Genomic DNA, 15,363 nt, shown 5'->3' on the forward strand with positions numbered 1-15,363 from the left:
CGTATATACTTTCACATGTATTTAGAAAAAGCTGTGATTTTGTCATAACGAACAGACCTCAATAACATTTATAAATTGAGAAATTCTATAAGGTACACGCTATCAATATGTATGATAGGATATCAAAAAGTGGAGCAGAGCTGCCAAGAATAGAATGATTGAAGGAAAAAATTCAATAAGTGGCTGTAGGCACCCGATGTCCCTGAATTGACCCTCTACCCTCAACCCTTCGTGTCAATCCCTAATGTCGTTCGTCTTGTCACGAAGTTCTCTATTTGGCGAACTGACGATACCGACCCTTATTGTAGAAGTCATACGGCGCCCTTTACGATTTTCATCACAGATATTTAGGCAGCCTTTTGTTAAGGTGCTTTCGGAATATTGTTATTACTTACTGCGTAGAGAATTGTTGCCAGAATTAAACGGGCTGCCTCAATATTAATATTATGTAATACAATAGAATGTGATATCTTGAGTACAGGAGTAATTTGAAAGATTGTGGAATCATCATAGTTAGACAGAGTAGCGGCCACTGCCACACCTATTTCTTCGCAATTCTTGCGTTTCGAAGGGTGTGGATGCTAACTTACATGTAAGACGACCAGCTTAGTCTTCAGGAGGGACATAGCATGTGTTCGGCTTCAGGTTGAACCATTTTTCCATATGGGGCTAGTTATATGGGGCTTTATATAGAGATATGGGGCTATAGTTAGAGATAAATTTGAACAGCAGTGGCCACTTACCATCAAGTAGACTACATACTCATTTGCGAGCACAACAGCACAACAACAAGTTTTTACTAAACATGTTATTGCACATTGTTGAAATCATCATCTTCATTATCATCGCCATCATCATCATCATCATCATCATCATAATTGAAGTGGATTTTAAGTCAATTTTTAATTCAATATACCTTTGTTAGACATCAGAATAACAATCCATTTCGGAAATTATATTTTAAGATAATTTATATTTGAAATTGGTATTTCGTTTCAACTTAATAATTATTATCATTACTATTGATTAGTAATTTGCTATGTTAAGTAAAGTTACGGATAAAAGCTATATGAAATATACTTATATTTCTTATGAAGAGCTCATTAATATTTAAAAGTTATTACGATTTTTACGTTGTGGCGAAATGAAATTTACTTTTCAGATTAATTGGATGAGCGATGGATTACTTTTGATGTTGATATGCGGCGTGCAATCCAATCTGATGATTTTCTGAATTCTGATGTATTTTAATATAAATCTTTTCTGCGTATCTTATATCATATAATTAGTTCGATTTTTTTATTAGTTGGTATTAATCTTTTAAGTATTTTAATAAACATATACCTAGCAGGATTATTTTATTTTTGATTCGTTTTCTAGCCTACATATTTACATATTTTGCCCAACAAAAAATCATGTTTGACTATTTTCTCAAACATTGTCAAATTTCGATCTTCACTAGATAAGGATTGAACAGATGATTAATTATGGGGGTACTAGACTTGACTAATCATGTTGTGATCCTTGATCGTAAACATTTTATATATTGATCCATTAGCGTATAATGAATCTACGTATGAATTGTAAATTTTCGATCAAAATAAAAATATCGGCACATCGACACATCGATCATTTAGATTATAGAGACATAATATATATTTTAATTTAAAAACCTATTTAAATATAATCAAAATTTAAAATATAAAACGTTACCACAAATTATAATATTTAGACCTTTTATAGCGATTTTACCTTATTTCATGGCCTACACAATTTTCTTCAAAGTCAGCTTGTCCAATATCCCCTTAACCCTTCAAACGTCACGCCAGCCTAAGGGTGGCAAACTTCCGCAAATCAATACAGCAATAGATTATTCCTACCCCTCGAGCGATGACAGGGTTATTTACCGAGAACCTTAACAAATAACATGGCTATAATCCTTTTTATGGCCCACTGCTGGGTAAAATTGTCTTCATAAAGTAAGGAGGCTGGAGCGTAGTTCTTAATGGCTCAATATGGATTAGTTGAGGGGTTTTGTTATAATATTGAGGAAGCTAACCATTTGATGTAGGCAATCCATCCATCCAAAATTAGATTCCTACCTGAGGTCGCCCACAGTGGCTCTACCCCCGAGGATTAAGCTGGAACGGAAAAGCTTAACACTGCTGTTATTACACAGAAATAAGTGTCGCGATGGTGACGTAGGAGTTGAACCACAGAGGGTTCTACCACCTTCAAAATTATTTATTTTATGACATGTTTAATACCGCGAAATGTTAATAAAATATCAAGAATTCCGATTGTATTTTTGCATTTCTCATTCATAATTCAGAGAATCGAATACGTATTTGTCGTTCGTATTTCGAGGAACTCGTTTTGTCTAAAATAGGCTGCGACCTTTCTTGGACAAAGGTATTCGATCAGACGCGACCTTTAAGTACAGAACCTTTTAATATGTGTACTGGCTCCCTAAATGTATTTATTTAAAGTACTGTATGCCCTTGCTCAAATATGTTCTTTGAAAATCAGAATTTATGTTATAAATCAAGCCTACATCTCTTTCTGATATGAAATGAGTTGAAGTATCTTAATCTGTTAATCCGTTTTTAGGGTTCCGCAACCCAACGTAGAGGAAGGCCACCGGGGGGGGTTTTAGTGCGGTAAAAATCCCACATAACCCTGTGTCGCTCCCACGGAACCGGGTACCTTTTGAAGATTTCCCCCTCGTAAACAAAAAAAAAAGGATGAAAACGGAACCCCAATACTCCGATGTCTGTCCGTGTGACTGTCTGTCTGTCCGTGTGTTCGTCTGTCTGTCTGTCCGTCTCTCCGTCCATCTGTCTGTCTATCTGTCCGTGTGTCTGTCTGTCCATCTGTCTGTCTGTCTGTTTGTCCGTCCGTCCGTCTGTCTGTCTGTGCGTCTGTGCGTCTGTGCGTCTGTCCGTCTGTCCGACTGTCCGTCTGTCCGTCCATCCGTCTGTCCGTCTCTCCATCCGTCTGACTGTCTGTCTGACCGTCCGTCTGTCCGTCTGTCCATTTGCTTGGTGCCCGTCTGTGGATAATATAAGTTGTTAATTTGATTTACAGACTGACATAGGTTTTCCTTTATTTGTATTCATCGATGTCCTACGTGATCCGAATTCTGACTTGATTGTTGATTGGATTATCTTACCAACCACATATTACTTTTCCAATCTTTCAGTAATGAGATTCAGATGCTTATATAGATGCATATCAGTTTGTTCATGTTATTGGTCTGTTTGTTGGTTAGTATTCATTGGACCCGTGGTAGAGCGGTCACAATACTGGTCTGACGCAAAAGGGTTCCGGGTTCGATCCCCGGTCAGTCAAATACCTAAATGGCGAATTTAGGTACCTATTCTCGGTCTGAACTCTTTATTCGTCTTTGTGTGTGTACATGGTACCCATGACACAAGAGCTGTGAGTATTGAAAGTGTCTATTATATTGTGATTTTTCAAACGTTGAATTTAACAATATCTATGAAACCGCCATCCACCTAACTTTTATTTACTTTGTTGACTTTAAATTTTGTTGCTTCTGAAGTTAGTTGTATTTATACAATTAGGTACAATCTATACATCTGCTTAATGCCGTTTGTGTTATTAGTAATTAAACTTTCAAATTTTTACCTGCCAAAGATCGAAATTTAACTGGTGTATCATTTATTTGTAGTTAACTCTCTTTCTTAAGAATATGCTATTTTTTATAGAAACTCTATGTATATCTATTTTAAGTTAAAATCAAATTACCCGTTTAGCATTCAAGTACAAAATTTAGTTAACAACAGCATCGGCAATAATCAAACCCGAGCTAATTACAAAAAAGAAACTTCCCTCTCTGTCGTGAAAATTGTTAACTCATTTATCATCTTCGCCTTCTATCTCTTTCTGTCATTTCATTGTGCTATTTGTCTCTCTCACTCGTCCTAGATAAGGATGGGAAAACGAGTGAACAAAATCGATTAAATTACAATCGATTTGTCTTGCTTAAAAAAATTATCGACTATTGTAGAAATTATCGATTCAAACTTGGCCGATGAAAAAAAGTTAAATACATTTCACAGAAACAAAGAACCTCGTTATGGTCGCTCGTTGTCGGCCGCTCACTTAAAATAATCAATCGAGTAATCGATTTCTAAAAATAATCAATTATTTAGAAAAGTGTTTGTTACAATTTCAAGAAACGATTAATAAAAAATGATTGTTACATAATTAAATCAAATCTAATTAAAATCAAATCAAACATCTTTATTTGCCAAATAAGGTACAAAACTCTGGTAAATCTGTCCTAAGATACAAGAATCCTCTTATTTTACCATTTCGGCGTGCAAATATGGTTATAAGCTTAATTTTATGTTAACATACTGTACGGTCTTTTCCCGCACATGGCTGACCACGCATTTACGGCAATCGTGAAAACGTTCAGTGACGTGTACAAAACAAGACAATTTCGCGAGTGTACTCATTTTATCATTCAATCAGAATATCACGCAATAAACTTAATTTAGTTTAAAACTTCTATCATGTCACAAATATCAAAAGGTGACCCCGACATCTTTATGGTCCTTCGAGCCGGAACACATACTGTGTTTTAATCGCATAACACAATTAGTCCTAGAAATAATCGATTATCAAAATCGATTATTTTTCCATCCCTAGTCTTAGGTCTTTTGAATTTGTAATTAGGCGTGCAGTGCCGTCCAGACTGCTAATCAATTTGCCTAATTAAGACAGAATTGTTTTTCGGAAGAATGGACCTCGAACTACAAACTTCAAATAAGCTTAAGTTATATGCTAATCTTTAGTTATGACATTGCATATGGCTTTGTCTAGTTTGTCTCATCAACCCCCTTTCCCTTCATATATTTGGATATAGTTTTCTTAAAAAATAGATTGTCAAAGTAACTATAATTTAAATTATTTTACACTATTACAAAGCTTAAAAAATATTCCTCTTAAAAAACTTAGAAAAGTTATAAATGTTCCTAAATAAAAATAAAAAAAACTACAGTCTTTTTTCAACACATTACCGTACTATTGCTACTGTCAGTTATAACAGTTTATTAGACCAAAATCTACATATAATTTATTATTTATTGCATTTAAAACAACTTGGGTTTATTATAACTGTGATGTACAAACGTCACTGATTTAAGCATTTCTTATAACGAGTAATAGGTAGAAAAATAGAAAACGGCTTTGTGTTTGTGTTATTGTGAAAAGTCCATGAGCTTAATTTTTTTTTTTTTTTTTATTTTAGACACTTTTCTTTATGTCTTTCATATGATATTATCATATATATCATACTCGTACCTATAATGTACCCATAAAACTTAGACCTTAATGGCTTATCTAATTGGTATAAGAAAGTAGTTAATGGATAAAACTGCTATAATTTAAGTTCGATTTAAATACAGTAATTGCTTATGTCGTAATAAATTACGATAAATAACTACAAATGAAAATAAATACGAGTGTGCATTTAAAATTAATTCATTTACTTATTTTTTAATTATTTGTACTGCAATGCACAAAAATTTAATGTATGCCGAATTTTCGTATCAGTACAATTATAAATGAGCGAAGACTACTGTTTTTTGCTTGGTCTTCTAACACACTACATCTCCTCGGTCTTTCAACTAAACTTCTTTTGTCAGTAACTTAGGTATATCTATGTTAAATCCTAGAATTATCAATCTCTTTTATTCTTTACATTCAAATTTATGAACTTTCTTGTAAATGACAAAAGTAAATTAAGCACTTTCCACAGTATCAATATACAGATGGTGATGAAGGTCCCGATGACAGCGATGACGTCCAAGCAGAGGTACTGGTGCAGCGGCACGTCGGCGGCGGGGTGGCGCGCGCTCACGTTGTGCTGCGCCGCGAACTCCGTCCAGAAGATGGCGCTCGACATCGCTGACGCAGGCCGGGCGCTGTACGCTCTAGAGAGACTCTTCACTCTGGCTCTGAAGCTGGTAAAAGAATTGGTTAATGAAAGGAGCTGGAAGGACTCTTCTTCTTAATCTTCCGTTTTCTGATTTGAAGAGCATGATATACTTGTCTGGAGGTCAAACTAAGTCATTAGACAAAACAGACTTCTTCCAATTGAATATGTGAGTAAGCGCTTATTGGCCACAATAAATACTTAATTTGAAATTAACCGATCTTCTCTATGAAATTGAAATATACCAATCAGTACGTTATCTAAAGCTTTAATACAAACTGTAGATAGTGTTACATTGCACTATTTATTTTAAAATACTACAAGTATTTAATATATTCACTATATACTTACATAAGTATTTTTAAGAATTACTTATTTTTGGAAAAAAATATTTAAAAAATCTTACTCTGATGCCAGCACAGTTCTAAACTTGTTCAACAGCTCATCCTTCGTTAGTTCATTGAGTGCTATTTGAACCCCCAAACCAGATCTCTCGACGCAATCTGCGATCGCCGGCTGATCCCCAAGCACTGGCATGGCAATCATGGGAACCCCATGGAAGATTGCTTCAATGGCACTTAGATGACCACTGTGTGAAAAGAAGGCGTGGACATTTGGATGAGCTGGAATAAACAACAAAAGTCAGGAAAAATTAACTTTACATGAAATAATAGTAGTAAAGAAAGAGGAAGAGGAGTTCATAATGGTAAGTGACCACCATCGCCCATAGATCATTATTATCATAATCATCCTTTTATTGTCTCACTGCTGAGCACGGGTCTCCTCTCAGAATAGGTCATAGTCCACCACGTTGGCCAAGTGCGTATTGGTACACTTGACATACCTTTAAAAACTTCTTTTCTCAGGCAAGATTTCTCAGGCATGCAAGATTTCTCGCGATGTTTTCCTTCACCGTTTAAGCAAGTGATAATGACTTCTAATATGCACATAACTTTGAAAACATCAGAGGTGCATACTTGGGATTTGAACCTCGGACCCCTCGATCAAGTGGCCGAGTTTCTTAAACACTAGGCTATCACTGCTTACATGCCCTGCGCCCATGGATTTTGTATTCAACCCAAGATAAAATTAGGGATCTATCTAATGTTAGCCACAGATGCGTTGCTGTCTTTGAGGATTCAGAATGACTGTTCTTTAAACCCAGAATATATCTGCTCTTAACAAAACTTTTTTAGCCAAAAATAATTGGAGTCTGAAATCCAAAATCTTTTAAGATCTAATATTACGATAGTACTTTTTTATAAAAAGTTGAAAGAAATAGTGTTTATTTTGATTGCTTACCCAATAAATCATTTTGTGGCAACCACTTAGCTGCGTAAATTTTGTTCCGGTCTCCAGAAAAGATTTGTCCATTCCACTTCCATACGACTCTCTGCGGCAGTTCAGCTAAAGCATCTAGAATGGCTTTCATTTTGTATTCTGGTAGAGATGCTTCATTTAACAGGGTTCCAAAACTGATGTAAATTACTCCATTCTTCGATTCTTCTACATACTTTTGGATATCCTAAGAATAATATTTAACTTTTTAAGGAGTTGAAATTATATTTGTAGAAGATATTCTTGAACAGTCTTTACTTGAATACAAGCAAAGATACCACATTTTTTTATAATATATGAGTAGCAGACGAGCATGCATACCACCTGATGGTAAGTGGATACTGCCGCCCATGGAAATCTGTAATCAACCCCAGATAGAATTAGATATTCCTACCTGAGGTCTGCTACAGATGCGCCGCTACCCCCGAGGACTAAGCTGGTACGCCTCGGAAAAGTATGATAATTTTACCACCTTATTCTACCACCCACATATCTACAAATAAAATAAAACAAAAAGAGTGATAAAAATACCTACTGCAGGTAAGGGTTTCGGAGGTGCAACATGATACCCTCCAACTTCAATAACATTGGATGGAAGAAGCCTCGATCCAGTCAGCACGAAGTTATGGTTCAGGAGCAAGAACTTCACTTCACGACTCAGCTGCTCCAGCGGTGGTATATCGAAATATTTCCCAAGAGTTTCCTGATCTACCTTTTGCGCGTTCATATATTTGAAAATCAATAAATGATGAAGTATTGTTTTTTCTACTCTTTTGTAGACCGAGGATTTGAGGTTACTGGTCATAATGAACGGAGCATATGACGGATTGAATGGTATACCAAAAGTACCATACTGCCACGGCGTGAAGTCACTTGTCTTTAACTGCACAACTGGTGCGTCTAGTTTGTACGCCAGTCCAAGACCGCAGTCGCTGGTGAAGTGCTCCATTATAACCAAATCAAATTTCCTTTTCGATTTCCACAACTCCTGCACGGATTCGTTTTCGAGCATCACCTTGCAATCATTGTTGCCAGCGGCTAGAATATAGTCCGTGATTTTTATTATTGTCCAAAACGAGCGCTCCATTGGCATCGCACCCTGTGGGATTTTAATTGTCCCAGCTAAGCTTATATCATGGTAGTTTGGTATAACTTCCTCGCGAGGGAAATGAGATATCACGGTCAGGTTATGTCCCTTCTCCGCTAACTTCTCAAGGTACTGTTTAAACACGAAGAAGTGACTCGGTCCCTCATACACAAATATTCCCAAAATATTCAAAGATTCCACTGATTTCCACTGACATAATATTACTAAAAATAGAAAGCGTACAGTCACCATTTTCACAAGTTTAAATACACGTTAATGATTCACAATGTCTGTATACAATTACTTGCACTTGTAATACGTAATCCGCTCGCGCTATTTTTAACCGACTTCAAAAAGGATGTGGTTATCAATTCGGCCGGTATCTTTTTTTTTTCACAATTAAACTACAAATTGTCGTGCATTCTGTTAAATAAGTAATACAAGATATGTCGCTAACACATTATAGCTACAAGTATTTTTATTGATAGTTCGATAAAAATAAGTGTTGCATTTGTATTACAAAGGATAAAGTAATTATTTTTATCTTTCAAACATAATTTTGTAGGAAAAGTAGGAACGACTAGGATATTACTTAATTAAAATAAACGATATTGCAGTAAATCCAAACTTTGGTATATTGCTACATATAATATTTTAACAATTATTTAATTTTATATATTTTTTAAGTAGATACAGGTAGCAATTATGCAGTGCGACAGTCACTATTGTCATATAACAATCATTAATGTGTTTAAATAATATCTTCTGTTTTTTTTCGATTACACAAGTTGAAGGTGGTAGAACCCTTTGTGGTTCGACTCCGGCGGCACCACCGCCACACCTATTTCTATCTAATAACAGCAGTGTTAGGCGCTGCTGTGTTCCGGTTTGAAGGGTGTGGTAAGGGAGACAGACTTTTCCGAGGCGTTCCAGCTTAATCCTCAGGGGTAGCGGCGCATTTGTGGCCGACCTCAGGTAGGTATATCTAATCCTATCTGGGGTTGATTACTGATGTCAGTGGGCGGCAGTAGCTACTTACCATCAGGTGGACTGCATGCTCGTCCGCTACTCCTATATTATAAAAAAAAGTGATACTACGTCTTATGACATTTAAGTTTATTTTTAACCAACTAATAAATGTTATGTGTGTATATATATACATGTATGTCTTAACAAAATGTTACATGGAACTTCGTTGGATTACGATGTGCCCATCCTAAGCACCAGTTTAAAAGTATTTAATGACTTGTATTTACAATAATCTTTTGTAATCTGCTTCATAACAGCAGTGCTAAACGTGGCTGTATTCTGGTTTGGACGGTGTGGTAAGGAAGACATACTTTTCCGAGGCGTTCCAGCTTAGTCCTCAGGGGTAGCGGCGTAACTGTGGCCGAACACAGGTAGAAACATCTTATCCTATCTGGTATTGATTACGGATGTCCAAGGGCGGCAGTAACCACTTCCCATCAGGTGGACTGCATGCTCGTCTGCTACTATTATATTATAAAAAAAAAATACATACAGACAGACAAAAAATGAGTAAAATTATAATTGGATTTTATAATTTATATTTGGCTACGAACCCCTGAAATATTCAAATCCTTCATTTTTATCTTTATGTTAGTAGTGATAACGCCGATACAATTAAAATTTAAGATTTAGTATTCACTTAATGCTCTTGTCGTGTCGTAACTCGTAACTATTTAAAAAAATACTATTAACTAGAATAAATCATTATTTATTTAAATTTAAAAGAAATAATATTTTATTTATTGCTTGACATTTAAAAATACATTTAAATAAAAAAAAAACTTAAGAAGCAATATTAGCAATTTACCATCAGTTGGATTGTATGTATGTTTGTATGTGTATGTATGTATTCCTTTATAAAACCTGTTTCTGGGTAGGGGATCATATTTTGTATAGTATACCTACAGACACAACGACGTTTATTAAATATCTAGATTTAAATTGCATGAGGTCTTAGTAATGTTTACGTCATATTTACACAGGTGAGATAATCTTCTTTGCGCATGATAATACGAGTATACTAGCCGACTGCGCTGGCGCATTGCAAGTTGACAGTTGATAATTATCTACAATTACAATTTATCGTTAGTATATAAAACGTAGTGTCGGAATAAAAAAAAATAAAATGTTTTTAAATACTTCATGCAAAATAAATGCGTCAAAAGTATCCGCTTCGACTCCGGCGGAACCAACTTCACACCTATTTCTGAATTATCAACAACGTTAAACTGCTGTGGTTAGTCAGATTTTGAAAGGTGTGGTAAAAGAGACATATCCAAGGTATTCTAGCTTAGTCCTTGGGGAAGAGGTGCATCCTTGAGTAACCTCAGGCAGGAAAGTACCATTAAATAGACTGATGCAAATCCTACTGTTCGTCATTCTACCATCTTATCGCTAAGTTTAATTATAAAACTCTGATTTCTGTATTTACGAAATAAAGTTTACAAAAGTAAGAGTTGTCAAAATAAAACTAACAAATACCCAAGTTTTAGAATGATCATTCTGTTTTAATCTTTTCGTTCCCTGACTTTCTTATCACAATGAAAATTATACGGACTAATCTCAGAAGCATCATCACACAGATGGCAGTGATTCCGATGAAGGTCCCGATGACAGCGAAGACGTCCAAGCAGAGGTACTGGTGGAGCGGCACGTCGGCGGCGGGGTGGCGCGCGCTCACGTTGTGCTGCGCCGCGAACTCCGTCCAGAAGATGGCGCTCGACATTGCTGATAGTGGTCGATCGTCGTAGGCACTCGAGAGGATCTTTACTCTGGTTCTGAAGCTGTTGTTAAAAAAAGAATCAGTGAAATGTAACTGACAAATATCTAATTTATTATTCTTCTGTATATGATGAGTGTTGCTCAGCAAAGAAGGTAATGTGAGAAATTCGTACAAAATCCTCTCACAACATTTGTGATCGACATACCTTTAGAATCCTACTGGGAAATAGCATATGTAATTATAGTAGTATATAATTTGTAGTCTTACTTCGAATCCAGCACAATTTTGAACTTCTTCACGAGATTATCCTTCGTAAGATCACTAATTCTAATCTGTACGCCCAAGCCTGACTCCTCCACAGCAGCTGTATTCGTAGGCTGGTCATTGAACTCCGGCAAAAAAATCATAGGAACCCCGTGATGAATGGCTTCAGCAACACTTAAAACATCGCCGCTTGAAAAGAAGGCTAGGACTTTTGGGTGAGCTGAAACAGAGAAACGGTTAAAGAGGTTTGTCCTTTTTGCAGTTAATTGCATCAGAATTCTCGCAGTAGTTTAAATAAATGTAAAGTGAGTCAATGATATATCTAATGTAATCTATTATACGCAACATCATAACTACTGTAATAGAGATTTATATTTTCTTACAATCTTTGATAAATAATAAAATTTCCCAATTCGGGTTTCCACTTGCATCCACTTTTTGATATACATTTATTTATTTTTGTTACTTTCCATTTTTTTTAATCTTATTAAATTTTACAGGTAAATTCTCAAGTTATTTTCAATTCTTAGCAACAAAAGGACTATTTAGCAACTATTGAAATGGCAATAGAAGCTGATCAGAATGACCAAGTAATTCAGTTCAATATTTTACCTAATAAGTCGTTTTGTTCCAACCGCTTCGAAAAGTAAATATTCCTGGAGCTTCCAGGAAGAACGTCTGCGTTCCACTTCCAAATTACCCTCTGGGGGAGTTCAGGAAGGGTATCCAGTATTGCATCCATTATGTGTTTGGGTAGTGATGACTCTTGTACCATGGGCCCAAAGTTGATATAAATCACTCCGTAATGTGATTCATTGATGTATTGCAGTAGGTGCTGTAAATAAAATCAGTTTCAAGAATAGGTGAACAGATTAAGGATTCAAAAATACCCCTAGCATAATTATATGAAGAATTGAACATCGTTCGTCATCAACACGTCAATAGAAGCTGAACACCGTCATGTACAAAAACAGCTAACGTCACTATGAAATATGTCATTGTTCATCTACTTTTGATATGTTACGACGTTAATCCTCTTCCCCCCGGACCACTGCAAAGTGTAAACGTGCCCAAAACCGCAAATATTTTATTTATTAAATATTAAATTAAATTCTGTGAAATTTAATTAGTGAAGAAAAATAGGAACGCATAAAGTCGAAGAGGTGTTGTTTATCCTAGTACCGCAAGTCGCCGCTCGTTGTCTCACTCCCGCTGACAAGTAAGAACTTTTATATTACCAATCCTGCGCGTGCACATCTTACGACGACATCTTGAGACACGCGTAGGCCACGCCCCTTTGTTAAGTGGTTGGGTAATTAACGCAGCGCTGGCCCCGCCCACTGTGACGTATGCTGCTGGACACTCAATCAGCAAGTGACTGACCAAAGGCCATATTAGTTTTGACGCCATATTGCTCGACTTAGTGGCGTAGGTAATCATCGCTTGGCGCTGCTGCTAGCCTAGTACGCATGGACTCTTCAATGGACAAATCATTTACTGATGCGGAATCGCCGCCGACCTATGTATCCCAGCGCGCTAAAAAGCCCAGGGAGGACACACAGGACTCACTTACTATTCAGTTGAATGATTTTAAGAAGGAAATAAAAGAAATGATGTCATTGTTTTCGAGTAAACAAGAAAAGGAACTGCAACATGTTTCAAATACTTTAAAAATAATACAGCAATCTAATCTAAACATAGAGAATTCAATTGCATATTTAACATCGCAAAACGAAGAGTTTAAAAAGAAAATTAATTTACTAGAAAGCCAGGCAAGGGAAGACAAGAAGTATATTACAATTTTAGAGAATAAAATAGAGGACTTACAAGTAGGGTGTCGAAAAAGTAATATTCAAATAAAAAATGTACCAAAGATGAAGAATGAGACTAAGGAAGAATTAATAGAAATGGTGATGTGTCTCTCTCAGACCTTAGAATGTAAAATTGATAGATCGGACATTAAGGATATATATAGAGTGCGGGGAAGGAAACCTCAAGAACAAAATAGTCCGATCGTTGTGGAAACCTCCTCTGCTCTTTTAAAGTCTGAAATCCTTAAAAAAGGCAAGGCCTTCAACATAAAACACAAGTCAAAAATTTGCAGCAAACATCTCGGCTTCAAAAAACAGACCGATGTCCCAGTCTTCTTATCTGAACACTTGACTGTAAAGGGATCCCGACTTCACTTCCTCGCTCGAGACCTTGCTAAAACTAGATCTTACAAGTTTTGCTGGACTGCATATGGTAAGGTCTACGTAAGGAAAGATGAAAGCTCACCCATTATTACGATTAGAACTGAGGAGCAGGTTCAAAAGCTACAATTAGAAAAATGACTAACCGTACTAAGCTACGTATATTTCCTCTGTGAATCTCGTAAGATAAATTTTGGTACTATACTAATCTATTTTTTTATGTTACTACTAGTAATTTATTACTTAACACGTTAGCTGCGGAACGCGGCTTAAAACACCTCGTCCATGTCTGGTCGTTATAGCGGTAAGAAAAAGCTTTAACTTCTCTGTGGTGCGAGAGGCATAACTTCAGTCTGGTTCAGTGTAGGAGAGTGATAACTATATGTTTGTGATGTACTACTGATTCCTAGTTCTATGGTACACCAAACTCATGTCGGGTTTGTTAGACCTCGTGCCGCACTGAACAAATAATAATGCTAACACAGTGCGGAACGAGGTTGCGAACGCCTCGTTTCCCCACGCACCTCGTACCGCACCCCACGCTAGCTTCACGTGGTTAGTGTTGTGCAACGCAGTCGAGGCTGCGCACGCGACGATGTAGGACCGCTGTCTTTGAGTTGAAAATTATCATTTCAACATGATTGCCGTTGCCGAAAAAAGTTGATCATAGAGGAAGATGAAGAAAAACCGGTTGAAAAATGTGAGCCAAAATCAGAATACAGGAAGATATTTCAAAAACAGGTAAGTGACAAATATACTCTGTCTAGGTGAAAGTCCAGTAGTGAGACTTGGCAGGCTAGGCGTATATCCGTATAGTAAGAAATTACATTATAAATAATTACGTTTCCTGTTATGGTTCAAACAAAAGTTAAGTAGCTACATTATTGATATAGGAAACGTAGGCAAAATCGTTACCGAGTATTCCGATTACTCTTTACCCTAATCTACTCGCTCCTACTTTTCAGAATCCACTGCAAAGAAAGCACATCATCTCGATAAGGGTCCAAAGAAGAAGAGATGTGTCGGATGCTACGAAAAACTCCGCACATTCTTGACATGTCGTGAGGCAGACAAAAAAACCAAAAACAAATCTCACGGAATGCACTGTAGGCAAAAAACCATATTGTCTGACATGTTTCAATGAAAAACATCCATAACTTTTCCCCTTTTTTGTATTCATTCCATAATGTTGATAAATAAAAACAATAAAATAGAATCGATATTTATTTTCCCATCACTAAATTATATGGAAACCTGCCATTTTTCAGTGCGGTCCGAGGTGCATTAGATCCCACATTTTATTTTACCCATAGAATCTAAACTAACTAATTTGACCAAGGGCGGCGGCAGATCTAGGTTAATCAACTCATTGTTAATAATAATCAAGACAAAAGCCGTCCATTTTGTCTTATTTGGCGCCAAAAAAAGGATTTTAGTCTCCTTCGGGCGGTGGGATTTAATACGCCTCGTGCCGCTACAATGTCGGGTATAGGACGAGGTTTAAAACAACTCGTAACGCAGTAATGGAAAGTACAGAAAAATCTGTGCCGCTGGGAACGTGTTAAGACATTTAATTATTTACTTTAATGGAATTAAGTACTTCTTCATAAATCAAATTGTTATATGTTTTGTTAACTATGCCTGTTTTTTGTTTACACTCTCATTCACTCGTTCATTTGAAAACACCACACACTCTCCTAACTCACTTAACTACCTAAATTACATTAGAATTAGTAAAAGACTGAAATATATTATGTTAAAA

General features: G+C 36.3%; 3 protein-coding genes across 3 annotated transcripts; 1 reads left to right on the forward strand and 2 right to left on the reverse strand.

Moving 5' to 3' along the window:
• Positions 1 to 5,713: 5,713 nt before the first annotated feature.
• LOC140745731 (UDP-glucosyltransferase 2-like) lies at positions 5,714 to 8,770 on the reverse strand. Its single transcript, XM_073077625.1, has 4 exons — positions 7,842 to 8,770; positions 7,271 to 7,493; positions 6,375 to 6,591; positions 5,714 to 5,996 (listed from the first exon to the last, which is right to left on the reverse strand). Exons 1-4 carry the CDS (start codon positions 8,643 to 8,645, stop codon positions 5,714 to 5,716), a joined length of 1,527 nt encoding a protein of 508 aa, XP_072933726.1. The 5' UTR covers positions 8,646 to 8,770.
• A 2,150-nt stretch (positions 8,771 to 10,920) lies between these two features.
• On the reverse strand, positions 10,921 to 11,823 carry LOC140745732 (UDP-glycosyltransferase UGT5-like). The gene is made up of 2 exons (XM_073077626.1): positions 11,413 to 11,823; positions 10,921 to 11,206 (listed from the first exon to the last, which is right to left on the reverse strand). The coding sequence occupies exons 1-2, from the start codon at positions 11,679 to 11,681 to the stop codon at positions 10,921 to 10,923; spliced, it is 555 nt and encodes a 184-aa protein (XP_072933727.1). The 5' UTR covers positions 11,682 to 11,823.
• Positions 11,824 to 12,447: 624 nt separating this feature from the next.
• LOC140745773 (uncharacterized) lies at positions 12,448 to 13,827 on the forward strand. Its single transcript, XM_073077668.1, has one exon. The coding sequence runs from the start codon at positions 12,879 to 12,881 to the stop codon at positions 13,740 to 13,742; it is 864 nt and encodes a 287-aa protein (XP_072933769.1). The 5' UTR covers positions 12,448 to 12,878; the 3' UTR covers positions 13,743 to 13,827.
• The last annotated feature ends 1,536 nt before the right edge of the window (positions 13,828 to 15,363 follow it).

The sequence above is a fragment of the Epargyreus clarus genome, unplaced genomic scaffold (assembly GCF_041222505.1).
Source record: "Epargyreus clarus isolate Ecla_fem2 unplaced genomic scaffold, WU_Ecla_fem_2.2 ptg000011l, whole genome shotgun sequence".
NCBI classification, from domain to species: Eukaryota; Metazoa; Arthropoda; class Insecta; order Lepidoptera; family Hesperiidae; genus Epargyreus; species Epargyreus clarus.

What these genes read in the sequence shown, in the direction of transcription:
- LOC140745773 (XM_073077668.1), top strand. Translation starts at nt 12,879, where the DNA reads ATGGACTCTTCAATGGACAAATCATTTACTGATGCGGAATCGCCGCCG.
- LOC140745732 (XM_073077626.1), bottom strand. Translation starts at nt 11,681, where the DNA reads ATGCAATTAACTGCAAAAAGGACAAACCTCTTTAACCGTTTCTCTGTT. An exon ending in AAAATTGTGCTGGATTCGAA is followed by an intron (nt 11,207 to 11,412) that starts GTAAGACTACAA and finishes TTTTAACAACAG; the next exon opens with CTTCAGAACCAGAGTAAAGA.
- LOC140745731 (XM_073077625.1), bottom strand. Translation starts at nt 8,645, where the DNA reads ATGGTGACTGTACGCTTTCTATTTTTAGTAATATTATGTCAGTGGAAA. An exon ending in CTCCGAAACCCTTACCTGCA is followed by an intron (nt 7,494 to 7,841) that starts GTAGGTATTTTT and finishes TATTATTCTTAG; the next exon opens with GATATCCAAAAGTATGTAGA. An exon ending in GCCACAAAATGATTTATTGG is followed by an intron (nt 6,592 to 7,270) that starts GTAAGCAATCAA and finishes TGTTTATTCCAG; the next exon opens with CTCATCCAAATGTCCACGCC.